This window comes from Notechis scutatus, chromosome 5 (genome assembly GCF_049901735.1).
Source record: "Notechis scutatus isolate UNSWTSFEM ecotype Mainland chromosome 5, rNotScu1.2, whole genome shotgun sequence".
NCBI lineage: Eukaryota > Metazoa > Chordata > Lepidosauria > Squamata > Elapidae > Notechis > Notechis scutatus.
The window spans coordinates 55,325,735-55,340,106 of NC_142013.1; the positions used below are offsets into that span (position 1 = coordinate 55,325,735).

Here is a 14,372-nt window from a genome sequence, read left to right on the forward strand (position 1 = left end):
TTTGGCCCGCGGGCCTTGTGTTTGACACCCCTGATATAGCCTATTTCAGCTTCCCCACAGCCTGATTAGTACAAGCAACTGATAGTCATTGGATAGACCTCCCGACGATCAGCTGTTTCTGCAGGGATTGCCATCACCTATTGCCGCCTCCACACACCCCATTTTCAGCCTCCGCATCTCATTTTTGGCCTCCGCATGCCCCATTGTCTGCCTCTGAACACCCCATTTTCCACCTGTTCTGATCCCTGCCACCTGGAGCGGGCAGAAAATGGGGTGCACGGAGGCTGAAAATGGGGCGTGCAGAGGCTGAAAAAGGGATGCAGACACAAAAAATGGAGCATGCGGAAGCAACAACAGGCTGTGACAATCTCTGCAGCCTGAAACAGCTGATCATCAGTAGGCTGATAAAACCAACCATCAGCTGCTGGTGCTAATCAGGCTGTATTGAAACTGAAACAGGATGCTGTTTGCTGCAAGGAGGCAAATTGCTGGGAGGCAGAGGCAGATTCTTTTTCTTGTTTTCCTCCCCAAAAGCTAGGTGTGTCTTATACTTCAGAGTGTCTTATATTCAGAAAAATACGGTATATAAAATATTTCAGATTTTATGAATATTTGCAGTCAAATTATGTCTTTCTAAGAAATTTCCTTATAGAAAGGAGTAAAAATAGTAAGACACTCCTAATAAAATAATGTTAAATAGAATTTTAAAAAAACAAAAGCTTTTAATTTGTTGACACCAATATAATAATCAATTTCTAACAATCTTTGATTTTAATCATTCATATTCTGTTAAGATTCATGCAACTGTCTTAAAAATTTTTTCTAGACATTGCATAAATAAAAAGTGGTATCCTTTCTATTTCCTTGGCTGAAAATTGAACAATTATTTTAATTAAAATTGCAAATTATTATTTTGTGGTGTCTGAAAATAATACTGGTACTGTGCAGACACAGGACATAGTCTAGTCTACCAATGTTAACAATGGCTTATTGCCTTTCAGAGTTTATACCATTTTTGAAGATTTACATGGATCTGGACACTTCTTAACAGAAATGCGATTGCTTATTGGCAATTCTCCAATTCCACCCAATTTCAGCATCTCTGGAAGTGATAATGTAATCATTGAGGTGGGAGTTCAAACAAGAAGCAAGAAACTCAAGGTGGTTGCTAACCAATGTTGGGCAACCCCAACTAATAACTCAATGGATCCTCATTCACTTCATTTTATACACGGCGGGTATAGTATACACAATATATTAAGATGTTATTACAAACCTGGTGAATAATAAATGCAAAAATTTATAGAATGGCCTTAGCTTTTGTAATCTTAAATTTGAAACACAAGCAAAATAAATCTACTCTTGTTTGTAATGGTGACATTTTAATTTATTAGTTGATCCAAGCCATTATTTCTTGGCTTCAGCCTCTTCACTGCTAGGTATATTTGTTTTAATTATTTTCATCTACTTAGTTATGAAAATTATTTAGATAATATTTATAAAATGGGGAAACATTTCAGAATACATTCAGAATTTTTGGTTTCTGGTTTTAGAGCTTTGAGCTGTTCCATCATTCCATATAGATAATTTTAGCAATCAGATAGAAGATATGAAGAAGTAGGACTAGGGTAGGAATGAAATGGAAATAGATTAGAAAAACCATTCCTCTTTCTATCATACATGTCTGCAGACTTTCAGTGAATTAAATGCAGGATTATGTTATACCAGTGGCCAGGTTTGTTATTACAAACTTCACTATTGTGAGCAGTTAGCAGAGGTAGCAGTGAAGGAATTTTCTATATGTGGTGGTAGAGGAGAGTAGCTGTGACAGGTGGCCAATGGCTGAATGCAGAGGTGGGATTCAGCCGGCTCTCACCAGTTCAGGTGAACCAGTTGTTAACGTTTTGTGCAGATTGGAGAAACAGCTGATCCCACCACGGCTGGCCCTGCCCAACCCCTCCTGCCAGCCTCTCCTTATCTCACCTCGCCTGCTTGCCTAGAGTTATGCCTGCAGCCCAGCTGCTCTCTGACTGCTTTCTGGCTCCCTCGCTTGCTTTGCTGCCTTCGCCGCTTGCCTGTACCATGCAGCATCCAGGTAGGCGAGCGGGCGAGGAGTCGGAAAGCAGTTGGGCCATATGCGCTACATCGTAGTCAAGGGCGAAGGCAGGCAAGCGGGCAAGGAGCAGAGAGAAGCTGGGCCACGGCTGCTGTGTGGTAGGTGCCTGCAGCCAATCTGCTCTCTGGCTTCTTGCCTGCTAGCCTGCCTTCAGCCCTAGCCTACTATGCGGTATCCATGGTCCAGTTGCTCTCTGGATCTTTGTCCGTTTGCCTGCCTTCACTCCTGGCCTACCACGTGATACCCACGGCTCAGCTGCTCTCTGGCTCCTCACCCATTTGCCTGCCTTCACTGCTCACCTAGTAAGTTACTGTCTCACATGTACAGGGACAAAGGGGCTGGGTGGGAGCCTTCCTCTCCTCTCTCTTTTGAGCAGTATTAGAAAGAAAGAGCTGGTAATGTAAAGCCAGGCATGCCCTGCAATCCCAGCCTCATCCACCCCTGCCGGCTGAATTGGGCAGCAATTCGGCTTTTCCAGCTGGCTGTGCCCCCCAATCTCCTCCTCCCGCAGCTGGTGGCAAAGAGGAAAATGAGCCAGGTTAAGCTGCTGCTGCTCGGCCCCTCCCCCAGCCCGCATCTCATCCCTGCCTGGACTCTCCGCGGCTGCTGGGCCTCGCTTGGCGTGGCTGCCAGCAGATGGGGGCAGCCAGAGGCTGTGAGGTTGCACTGCCTGGATCACCCCTCTCCCATCCGCCTACTTGTCCACCCAGTCAGGGTTGTGGCAGGGCCTGGTCTCCAGCCACCCTCCGCTCTCTGGAACAGTGGCGGCAGTGGCAGGGAATACAGGATTGCCTGGCATTAGGGAGAGAGAGGGAGAAGGGGGTAGCTGCTTGTAGAGGGGGGAGAGTGTGAGGTTGGTGCTTCTGTGATGAGGGGAGCTGGGAAGCATCTGGGTCTGGTTCACCCAGCCTCTCTTCCTCTTGTAGCCGCATGTCCTCCAGCTGGCATGGATGGCAACTACGGCCTCTCAACATGTGTTGACAGTGTTTCTGTCAGTACACCAAGGACATTGGCTTCATTAAGGTGAGAGGGAGAGCAGCTGTATAGTCGCCAGCCATGCACTTTTGGTTGCCCACTGCCGCTGCCAGCTGACACCCCATTCGTTGCCCAGAGTTCCCTGGAAATGCCCATGGCATCTCCTGGCTCTAATGGTCATGTGCAAGCTAGGGAAGTAAATCTGAAAGCGCGTGTAATGTTCTAATGAGCAGAAGTTATCGTTAAATGTATGGCAGAAAGTGGACTCTGGATGTGTTTTTGCAAACTCAGTGAGGTTGAATGTGTATAGTTTTAGAAGAGCTCTGTGTATGTGTGTGTGTGTGTATACTATCTTTTTGTGTGCCTATGCACACTCTATACTATGTAATAGGTATGTACACATATGGCATATATACTGTACATAAGGTTAAATAGTGTATTTTGGGTGTTCAGCAGTAGTAAATAAATAGAGAGGGAAATTGTATCTTGTTGAGGCCTTTGAGGTGAGCGGCTGGGAGGTGGGGCCAGGTGTGCTGAGTGATGTCGAGTTGGCCATGCCCACCCAGTCACATGACCACCCAGCCACGCCTACCCAGCCAGTCTTTAGGGCAGAGAACTGCTTGTTAAATTTTTTGAATCCCAACTGGCTGAATGCCTGAAGTACCTCAACTTGGGAAGCTGCTTGTTGGTTATTTCTGCAATAAGAAGGGGAGGGAGAATAATGGCTGCAGTCTCCAGTCTCCCTGCCCTTCTTATTGTATACAATATGAAGTGTGCTCAAACGTTATGATGCTACTATATATTTATTTGAATTTATATAAGTCACTTGTTGATTCATACCTGTCCTATATGTCATCAGATCTCTATGAAACAGAAGAGATTTATGGACTAGTGAAATGTTTTAATATCATTACGAGAACTATCAGCCATTTAATAGCTGCAAATGGAATAGCATTATTTTGATACTCTCTTTTTGGAAAATTACCACATTTTTGTCTGATTATAAATAGAACTGTAAATCCATATAGTTCAAATTCTATGCTTCTTCAAATGTTTAATTGAGCTTTCTTTTTCAGTTGTCCAGTTCCAAATAGAAACACCAGCATGATTGTAAATGGGGTAGCCAACCGAGCCCGATTTAAACTGAACATCTTTTCATTTTTCAATGGTTCAATGGTTTACTTACATTGCAAAATCCAAATTTGTATTGCAACTCCTAAAAGCACTTGCAGAGCGGTAAGGAGTCTTGCTCAGTTGGAAAACAAAATGATTTTAAAAGAAACAGAATTATTGTTTTATCTGTACCCAGAATGTGCTGCTTCAAAAATCAAAACAAAATAGTACTGATAAATTTAATCTGAAAATTTATTCAGCAAAAGTTAGAAATGCAATAGTTAGCAAAAAGAATATTAAGTGTTGTACATGCTATTTGCTTTTATTTCTATTTTGGTGTTTATCTACATCAAAATCTTAAACAATCTTATATAAGATCATCTTAAGATTCTAATGTAAATAAGCTTCCATCTCCGACAGAAATGCTCAGCAACAAATCTTCTAATGCATAAATGCTTAAAAATGCTAAAAGTGCTATAAATACTTTGAATACTGTCACTGAAGCAAATAGAGAGCTGTAGTTTTTAGAACTTGCTGACTTCTATGGGAATATAGAGTAGCTATAGAGAATTTAGCATTTTGGGTTGTATCCTAAATCTGTGACTGCAATAGGTAGATTAGGATTATGAATATTATTCCTTTTGGTATTAGGAACCATAGGTTGTCTCAGAGATGTAAGTTATCTCAAAATTGGAGTTATTATATCCTATGATACACTAGACCCCCAAATTCTATCTAAGAGTGCCTTCTCAGTTATAACTTGATAATTTGACTTATATACGTGATCTGACTATATGGCAGTAGTGTTTTTTAAAGGATCTCTAAGAGGTTTATTATTTAGTAGTCATAATCATAATGTATAGCACATTTATTCTGAAAATAAGTATTTCATAAATGTGTTTCATTCTTGCAGAATTGCCAGGGTTTCCGTTTTTGGAAATCAGGTGAAATTATTGCCACGCCAAAAACAACTTGGGGTCCTCTTCGCAAATTCAGTGGTAAGTCAGGGCTTCAGTATGAAGTCACCAGATGAATAGTTTAACGTTGAGAGAGAGCAGAGAAATGTTGAAAATGGACACCCTGTGAGTGGAACCATACATGGAGCCAACCAAGAGAAGCCAGAACCTTTCTACTCCAAAGCTCAGTATTATAGGAATGGGCAAATCTGACAGGCTTAGTTCTTCTTAATGCCTCATCATTGGAAATGCAGATATGGGTGATTTGGTTTGTTTTCATTTTTACAAATGGGTTGTGTTTGGTTAGATGAATATAATAATTACTCTAAAAGTTTCCATTAAAATGTTTAAATGTCTTGCACATTTCTCAGAACTGTACATTTTCTTCATGATTTTGTGCAGTTTTTGTAAATGATTTTCCATACTGATTTTTAAAACATATTTTTTTATGTATGTAGGCATTTTAATCCAGATTTTTGCCTAGCATTTATGTCTGTTGTTACTGATGAGGTTACTGTAAAATTTAAACTACAAATTTCAGATGCTTCCTGTTTCATTTGATATGTTGGCTAAAAATCTGAAAATTTATTTATTTTTATTTATTTGATTTGTCAATTGTTTACAAGATAATAAGTACAAGTGTATACATAGTTGTGAATATATGAAATGGGTACATATAAGAAAAATAAAAGAATAAGAGAAACAATAGGACAGGGACGGTAGGCACGTTGGTGCGCTTATGCACGCCCCCTACAGACCTCTTAGGAAAGGGGTGAGGTCAATAGTAGACAGTCTAAGGTTAAAGTTTTTGGGGTTTGGGGAAGAGACTACAGAGTCGGGTAGAGTATTCCAGACATTGACCACTCTATTGCTGAAGTCGTATTTCCTGCAATCAAGTTTGGTGCGGTTTACTTTGAGTTTGTATCTGTTGTGTGCTCTTGTGTTGTTATGGTTAAAGCTGAAGTATTCATTGACAGGTAGGACACTGCAATGTATGATTTTATATACCATGCTTAAGTCGGACCGAAGACGGCGTAATTCGAGGTTTTCTAGTTTTAGAATTTCGAGTCTGGTGGCGTAAGGTATTCTATAACGGTAGAAGAGTGGAGAACTCTTCTTGTGAAATACTTCTGGACTTTCTCAATTGTGTTAATATCACATACGTGATAAGGATTCCAGACTGATGAACTGTATTCGAGTATTGGTCTAGCAAATGTTTTGTATGCTCTGGTTAGTAGTGAGATATTACCAGAGAAAAAGCAACGTAGGATTAGGTTAACAACTCTTAATGCTTTTTTGGCTATGTAGTTGCAGTGAGCTCTAGCACTTAGATCATTAGAGGTGAGTATTCCCAGGTCCTTTACAGAGCTTGGGTCATCAACAAGATCTTGACTATTCAGCTTGTATTTTATTTTCTGATTTTTTTACCAATATGTAAGACAGAGCATTTATTTGTTGAGATTTGGAGTTGCCATATGTTAGACCATTCAGATACATAGTCTAGATCTTTTTGTAGGGTAGTAGTATTGTCTGTGGTATTGAACAGCTTTACATCATCAGCGAAGAGAACGCAATTGCTCTTGATATGATCACAAAGGTCGTTTATGTAGATTATGAAGAGAGTTGGTCCTAGAACACTGCCTTGGGGAACACCACTATTGACAGGTACTGGATTTGATAGGGCGTTCCCAATTTTGACCATTTGTTGTCTGTTTGACAGGAATGCTTCTATCCAGTTATTCAGTTGTCCAGAGATACCATAAGATTTTATTTTTAGGAGTAGTTTGTCGTGTACCACTGAATCAAAGGCTTTGCAGAAGTCTATGTAGATTGCGTCTATTGCTTTGCCCTGGTCGAGTTGAGTAGTCCATATGTTTTGCAGTGTAAGAGTTGCAGATTACAGGATAGTTTTTTTCTGAAACCAAATTGTTTATTGGAGAGTAGGTTGTTGGTCTCTAAATGGAGGATGATGGATTGGTTAATAATTGATTCCATGACTTTACAGGTGACGCAGCATAAGGAGATTGGTCTGTAATTTTCAACTAGGCTTGGGTCTCCCTTTTTGAAGATGGGAATGACTGTGGCTTGTAACCATAGGTTGGGCAAGGAGCTGGTTCTGAAAGATCTTTCAAAGATTATGCTTAGAGGTTTGGCTATGGCAGCGGATAGTTTTCTTAAGAAGTAGGCACATATTCCATCCGGTCCAATAGATAGAGATGGTTTTAGGTTGCGTAGTGCTTTTTCAACGTTGTCTACTGTAAAATCGATATGTATTAGATCATTATTGTTGTCTGTGGTACGGCTAGGAAACATTGGGCATGATCCATTACTGTTTACAAACACTGAGCCGAAGAATGTGTTAAAGATGTTGGCTTTAATGGTGTCGTCAGCTGCAGTCTTTACCATCAGGTCCTATCAAGGGAGGGATGGACCTTGAGTCTTTTAGTTTGTTGTTTACAAAATTGTAAAAAGCACGGTGGAATTGGTGCTTAGAAGGTTTTCCTCTTGTTTAATGTGGTAATTGGTGCATTCGGTCTTTATCTGGTGGCATAAATTTTTATATCGGTTTTTGAAATTAGCAACGTGACCAGATTTGTTTTTCCGCCAGAGTGATCTCTTTTTGGATTGAAGTTTCCTTATTGATATGTGCATTCAAATGTGGATTAAATTAATTTCTTCTCCAATCCCAAGGGGGGGCAGTGGGAGGGATTCAGCCGGTTGCACCAGTTCGGCAGAACCAACACCTAATCTGCAAAGCGGTTAGATGTATTCCAGAAAATCTGTGTTTTCTAAAACATATCTGGTTTTCATTCAACTTCCTTCCAGGTGGGGAAAAAAAAAACCTCCCCAAAAGTTCAAGAGAGAGGAGCGATGGAAACCTTCGATCACGTCACTCAGGCAAAAAGTGTTAGTGGAGCGCCAGTGGGTTGAGAAGGGTGCTCAAGCAAGCTGGCATCCTGCCTACAGCACCCATGTGCTTCCCCTTCCCAGCCAGAGCTGGAATGCCACCATGTTTAAGTACCGGTAGATACCAGCCTTCCCTCCATCGGGCCCATTTCAGCACCTGGTGCCCAGATGCCCTTTGCTTCCCCCAAGCATTTCTTTGCCTACCTGATTTCCAGCATTGTCCTGTTTCTCTATCAGGTTTCTTTCCATTGTGTGCAGGGAAACAAACATTTGTGGGACTAAAAAAAAAAGGGGAGCTGGAGGATGAGGATGGGCCACGCCTCTCACAACAGCCAACCCTGACCCTGGATGAACCAGTTGTTAAATTATTTGAATGCCACCACTGGGTGTGTGTGTGTCACACATCACCAAGTGAGATCTGATACCAATAAAGCAAGGACATCACTTTTTCCTTACCCAAGCTCTCTGGTGAGAGGCATCTAGTAGCTAGAATTCATAGCTACAATGAGACAGCCTGTGACACTGGGTCATCATTTCAGAGATATTTCCTTACCAGATTCCTCAATGCCTTCAACAATGGCAGAGCTTCACTGTACTGCTTCCCTGGAAAAGCTCTTAACATCAATGTACTTTTTCACTGGAAAAAAATTCAGAGAGATATTCAGAGATGTATATGCCTTGAAAATAACCGTGTTGCACAGTCAAACATCAGGAGTTGACCACAAAAACTGTTTTATGACACTTAGAATTATTATATCATACAATGTTTATAATCATTTTTATATCATAAAACTCTTTATAAAATTTGCCAAATTTCAATCCTGTTGGAGTTTTGGGTTCTGGATTCTGGATGTATTCTCTAAATTAGCCCATTTGAGATACCTTGGTTGAAAAATGATTGCCCTGTGCAGCACCATTTCAACCAGTTAAAGCTTACACCACAGACAAACTGGAGTTTTAGTAGTATAGAGATGCTGTTAAGTTGCCCAGTGTTCTACATTGTCATTAATGAATGCTCTCCCATTTTTCTGCTATCTAAAATCATGGCAGAACTCAACACTGCTTCAATATACCATATATTGAAAAAACAGCAAAATAATGTAGTTGTATTCTTCCTCAACAACCTATGGAGAGATAATCATATGTAAGGAATATTTTACTTCTAGGTACCCACCACTAGTCAAACTCTCATGATGCTATCTATCCTCTATCAATCTCAGGGTTAAGGTTAGGATTTCTTTTCTTGTTTTTTGTTCCTTGTTTTTCTGCCAGGAGGCTCTGTCCATTTTAGGTCTCTTAGCAGCAGTAGCAGCAGCTCATTTCACACTACAGAACACGTACAAAAGAAAAACTGGAATCAGTCTAGCAGCGAAGATGAGCTTCCTGCAGAACACCAAAGAGGCAGTCTCTGGGTAGTAGAATAAAATAAATACATCTCTTTTCCCCTAGTGACTAGGGGAACTCTTGCCAATCAAAATAAACTACTCTGGAATATTTGTAGCTAGGGTTCCTTTCCTTTCCTTTCCTTTCCTTTCCTTTCCTTTCCTTTCCTTTCCTTCCCTTCCCTTCCCTTCCCTTTCCTTTCCTTTCCTTTCCTTCCCTTCCCTTCCCCTCCCCTCCCCTCCCATTCCATTCCATTGTGTCTGATTCTCAGAAACTTCCTAGACAAGTCCCTGCATTTTTTGGGGGCAAGATTTTTCAGATGTAGTTTTTAATTTCCTTTTTCCTAGGGCTGAGCAACAATGACTAGTCCAAGATCAGATGGCTTTATGCCTAAACAGGATTAGAACTCATGGTCTCCTGATGCCCTAACTACTACATCAAACTGGCTCTCAAAGATAGTCTAACTAGATATAAAACAGCTCATAATATACCTTGTAATTGTTTGGGGTATTTTTTACAGCTTGGCAAATACAGCTTCATTGATCATAACAAGAAGAAAACAGATTATTTCTACAAAATGGGATGTATTAAGACTGCAATTTTCTCTGTGTCACTTATCCTAAATTACAAATAAACTACAGTTACCTAAACTGTATAGACCACAGTAAATCCTTTGTAATGATTATATTTCCATGCATATGATTGCACTCATGCTGTGAGACAGTATTATAATGATCTGATCAAATTTTATACAATAGCATTCAATTTATAGCGTTGGTAATTTTCTCAATTTCTTTTGCTTCAGCTGGATTAAAGGAAGAGAAAAAAACTGGTATGGGCGCAGGCTATATCACTCTCATTGTTATTGCCGTACTTGTTCTTGCACTGGGAATAGCAGGACTTTTGGTCTGCCGACACAAACGCAAAGCTGGGATGTATGACGTCAAAAGGAGGACTGAGTTTTTTAACTACCAAGCCTTCCATGATTGAAATACATGTAAGTTTTGCTAATTAGTGCATTATTTTTCTCAAGAGCTGGCTTCCTAGCCCCCCCCCTGCCCCCATCCATGGAAATGAATATTTAGAGGTTTATAGCTACTATTAAATGGCTGTGGGAAAACAAGGAGTCTGACCTTTCCTTTGCTTTGCAATTGACTGGAGCCCATGGTCCTGGGCTTTATTCTCAACCTAAATGACAAGTGCAGGAAACCAGGAGTCCAGGTAATTCAAATGAATATGTTTATTGTATGCTGATGCTCTCTACATGAATCTGAGCTAGTAACGGTCAAGGCAAATTGGTGATAGATAAAAGTCCACAGAATTCAAGGTGGGCTGGACTTAGATCTCTTGTGGGCACGAAAGGACTTATGACTGGTGACATATTTGACCCGTCCCTCGAGCTCAGCTTGGTCATCTCCTACATCAGGGGTGTCCAACCTTGGCAACTTTAAGCCTGGAGGACTTCAACTCCCAGAATTCCCCAGCCAGCTTTGCTGGCTGGGGAATTCTGGGAGTTGAAGTCCTCCAAGCTTAAAGTTGCCAAGGTTGGACACCCCTGTCCTACATTAACCTAATAGTGATACCATACTAGATTGAACGATGATAAGTGGGCTGCAACTGTGATGTCCTGTCACTCATCAAATGCACTCCTTATTTTCTCTTGGCATTCTAGCTGGAATTTTCTATAAATATACTGGTCCATGAAATGCTGGAGGTGAAAGACATAACCAAAGCAGCTGATACGCAGACCATTCGCCAGTGATTTAATAGTTGGATTTCTTTTTGCCCTGCCTCCCAGTTCCATAGTTAATATCACTTGCTTTTAAAAATGTAGACCACTTCTAGCCATGTAAGAAAGTAACCCAAGCAATTGCACAAATTATGGGTGTGGGTGTGGTGTGTCTATATATCTATATATCTCTATCTATATATCTCTATCTCTGTCTGTCTGTCTGTAACTGTAGAATTCTCATTTTAATGCAGGGGCCTAAATTTTAGAGAATGTAAGTGAAATATACTGGAAGTTTGTGAAAAGTAGGATTCTGAAGCTGATCATATATTTTCAAATAAGATCTGCAAAACTGGCTTAACATGGGATAAAAAGTAATGAAGAGATTCTGCTTTTTTGCCGTTTCAGGAGAAAAACCGAACATGTTCTTTAATAAGAATCTTCCTTTTATTTAGTGTAATTTTTAAACACTGAATGGATTATACAGTGCAAAGTATCCTTATCTTAAAACTCACATCTCTATGAAGTTGCTTCTGCAGATTTCTAATTCTTACAATAGTTTTCATTCCAACATTCAACTTCACATGTCTACTTGGCAGAAAACCTTATTCATTCAATTTCTGTTTGGATAGTTAGCATGGAAGCCCTGAAGATGGACTTTGAAATGAAGGAGAGAAACAAAAAAAGGGAGAGACAAAGAAAGAAGGGAGAGAAAGCAACAAACCAGAAAACACTGGTATAAATCTACTGTAATATAATAATACTTGGATCTTCAATTAGTTTGGATGTTCTCTGGGTCTACAAAATTTACTAGAATTTTTCTAAAGGAACAGCCTTTTTTAAATTTTACACCACTTAATACTGCAGTAATTGTAGCAAGTAAAATTGCTGCTGTAAAATAGATTGATTTGGACAGACTAAGAGCTAAAAGTAAACACAGAAAGTTTGCTGATGTGCTTTTAGAAACTACTGAATTTTGGGCATATTTATTATAAATCTTCATTCCAAAGAACACTATTTGTCTTGTAAACATATAGGAAAGAGGAACTATTTTTATAGCTATTGTTTTTGACTTCTATTTCATACTAAAATTAAGTGGATGTTACTGCTATTGTAGGTGATTTGTAAAGTGGGTTATTAGAAGAGTAGAGCTGAAAGAGAAACTGAACAATTTGCTTTCGATATATGCCAAATAAAACTTCAGTCTTCAATTAGATATACAAAGCCTGTGCATTTACCTTTATGTCTACTGCTTTAATAAACACATTTTGTATAGTTATTTGCAGTCTTTTATTTTAAATGTTACTTAGTTATTCGAACCTGAGAGATTCTTTTATACCAAATGGAATTTTAGAATCTTCTAATTCAGAATTTAAACCTTAAGGTTATACTCCCCTCTATGAAAGCTTGTACATGTTATTTTAATCTCTGTACACCACCCAGAAACACTCCTGTAGATGGACACCTGAAATGAATATGCCCTATGGAATCCTAGAGGAATAATTTTGAACGTAAAACTCATGTGATAACAGCTTATGAGAATATCTGAATTAGGCTGTGCTTAGTCCATTACTGAAGAGCAAACAGGACTCCCTAAGAAGAAAACAAAAGTTTCCATTTGTCGCTTCCAACAGCCCTCTATTTGTAACTTTTAGCAAGTAGACCTATACAAGCTTGCATCACATTAAAAGAAATGTGAAGAGCAAGACCTTTTCCTGAATTTTTTTTTTGCTTGCAGGTATAGTAGATTTATATCTTTCCTTTTTTACAGGTGCAGGAGGCAGCATATATACTGATCTCTCCCATTTTTAATTAGAACAACAATCCTGTGAGGTAAATTGTGTTGAGAGACTGTGATACCTTTGATATTATGTGCCCCAGCCCTGTCAAAAACATTTGATCTACATTTATTTTTACTGGTGGGGGTTAGGTAAAGGATGAGTATGAAAAGAATATCATTATTCTTTTTTCAACTTTCCATTTTAAAAAAATGCTCAAAACAATTAGCAACCAAGAGATATCTAATTCCTTGTGTGTCCAATCACACTTGGCCAATAAAGAATTCTGTTCTATTCTAAGAAATGTATTTGTCTTGTGCTACCACTCAAATTCCCCCTATTAATGCTACTTTTTGCCTCACTTAATGGTTTTGGGGGGGTTTGGGTGAAGGGGAGTTTTCTTGCTTCCTAAATATGTCTCTTTTTATAAATTGCGCCAGATATATATTTTAATCTTTTTGGGCCCTAAAAATTCAGCTGTATGATTTCTGACTTTTGTAGCCAATATTAAATAGCAATTGCACTTAGACTTATATTCACAGTGCTTTACAGCCATCTCTAAGTGATTTGCAGAGTCAGCATATTCCCCCCAACAATTTGGTTCCTTATTTAACTGACGTTGGAAGGATGGAAGGCTGAGTCAACCTTTAAGCATGAAGATTTAATCCAACAAATCAGTTTTTGAATTGTGCTATGAAATACAGGTAGTCCTTGTTTACTGACTGCAGTTGAGATCAGCAAGCTGGTTTTTAAATGAAGCTATCACTAAGTGAAATCATAACTGTCCTTAAAATCTTACTTCAGCGTTCCCTTGCTTTAAAGAACTGTAAAGGCCATAAATACTTGACAGAGTTGGATAAAACATTAACAGGAGCGGAAGATAAGCTAATTAAAAATTGTATTGTTACTTACTAGGTATTAAATTAGAAGAAGAGCAAGTAAAGGAAACGATGATAGCATGGGTGAAAAATTTTGGGTGTACCATTGAATTAGATAAATGGTAGAAGCTATGGGAAAGAAATTCTAAATTAACAATATCGACAGCATATAAAGAAAATCTGTATAAGATGTTTCATAGATGGCACTTTGCACCAGCAAAACTGGTGATGTTTAAAGATGTTTAAAGATAAATCACCAAAATGCTGGAAGTGCCACCACACACCCAGATCATATTACCATATGTGGTGGACATGCGTAGAAGCTAAAATATATTGGTCAAAAATACACACATGGTTGGAAAAAATGATAAAGCAACACATAGATTTGAAACCGGAAATATTTTTATTAGGGATGAAAAAACATACTTGATTATCCATATATTAAGCAGTGTTCTAGGACCAACTCTCTTCATACTCTACATAAATGACCTCTGTGATCATATTAAGAGCAACTGCGTTCTTTTCGCTGATGATGTA

At 39.2% G+C, this 14,372-nt stretch overlaps 1 protein-coding gene across 1 annotated transcript in view; it reads left to right on the forward strand.

Moving 5' to 3' along the window:
• The window catches only part of UMODL1 (uromodulin like 1), a 58,193-nt gene extending 45,735 nt beyond the window's left edge, over window positions 1–12,458 (forward strand). Inside the window, exons 18-22 of the mRNA XM_087966789.1 lie at window positions 1,002–1,238; window positions 4,168–4,327; window positions 5,118–5,202; window positions 10,256–10,447; window positions 11,434–12,458. Coding sequence (XP_087822915.1) covers window positions 1,002–1,238; window positions 4,168–4,327; window positions 5,118–5,202; window positions 10,256–10,440 — 667 coding nt within the window. The 3' untranslated portion in view covers window positions 10,441–10,447; window positions 11,434–12,458. The remainder of the gene's footprint in view (window positions 1–1,001; window positions 1,239–4,167; window positions 4,328–5,117; window positions 5,203–10,255; window positions 10,448–11,433) is intronic.
• The last annotated feature ends 1,914 nt before the right edge of the window (window positions 12,459–14,372 follow it).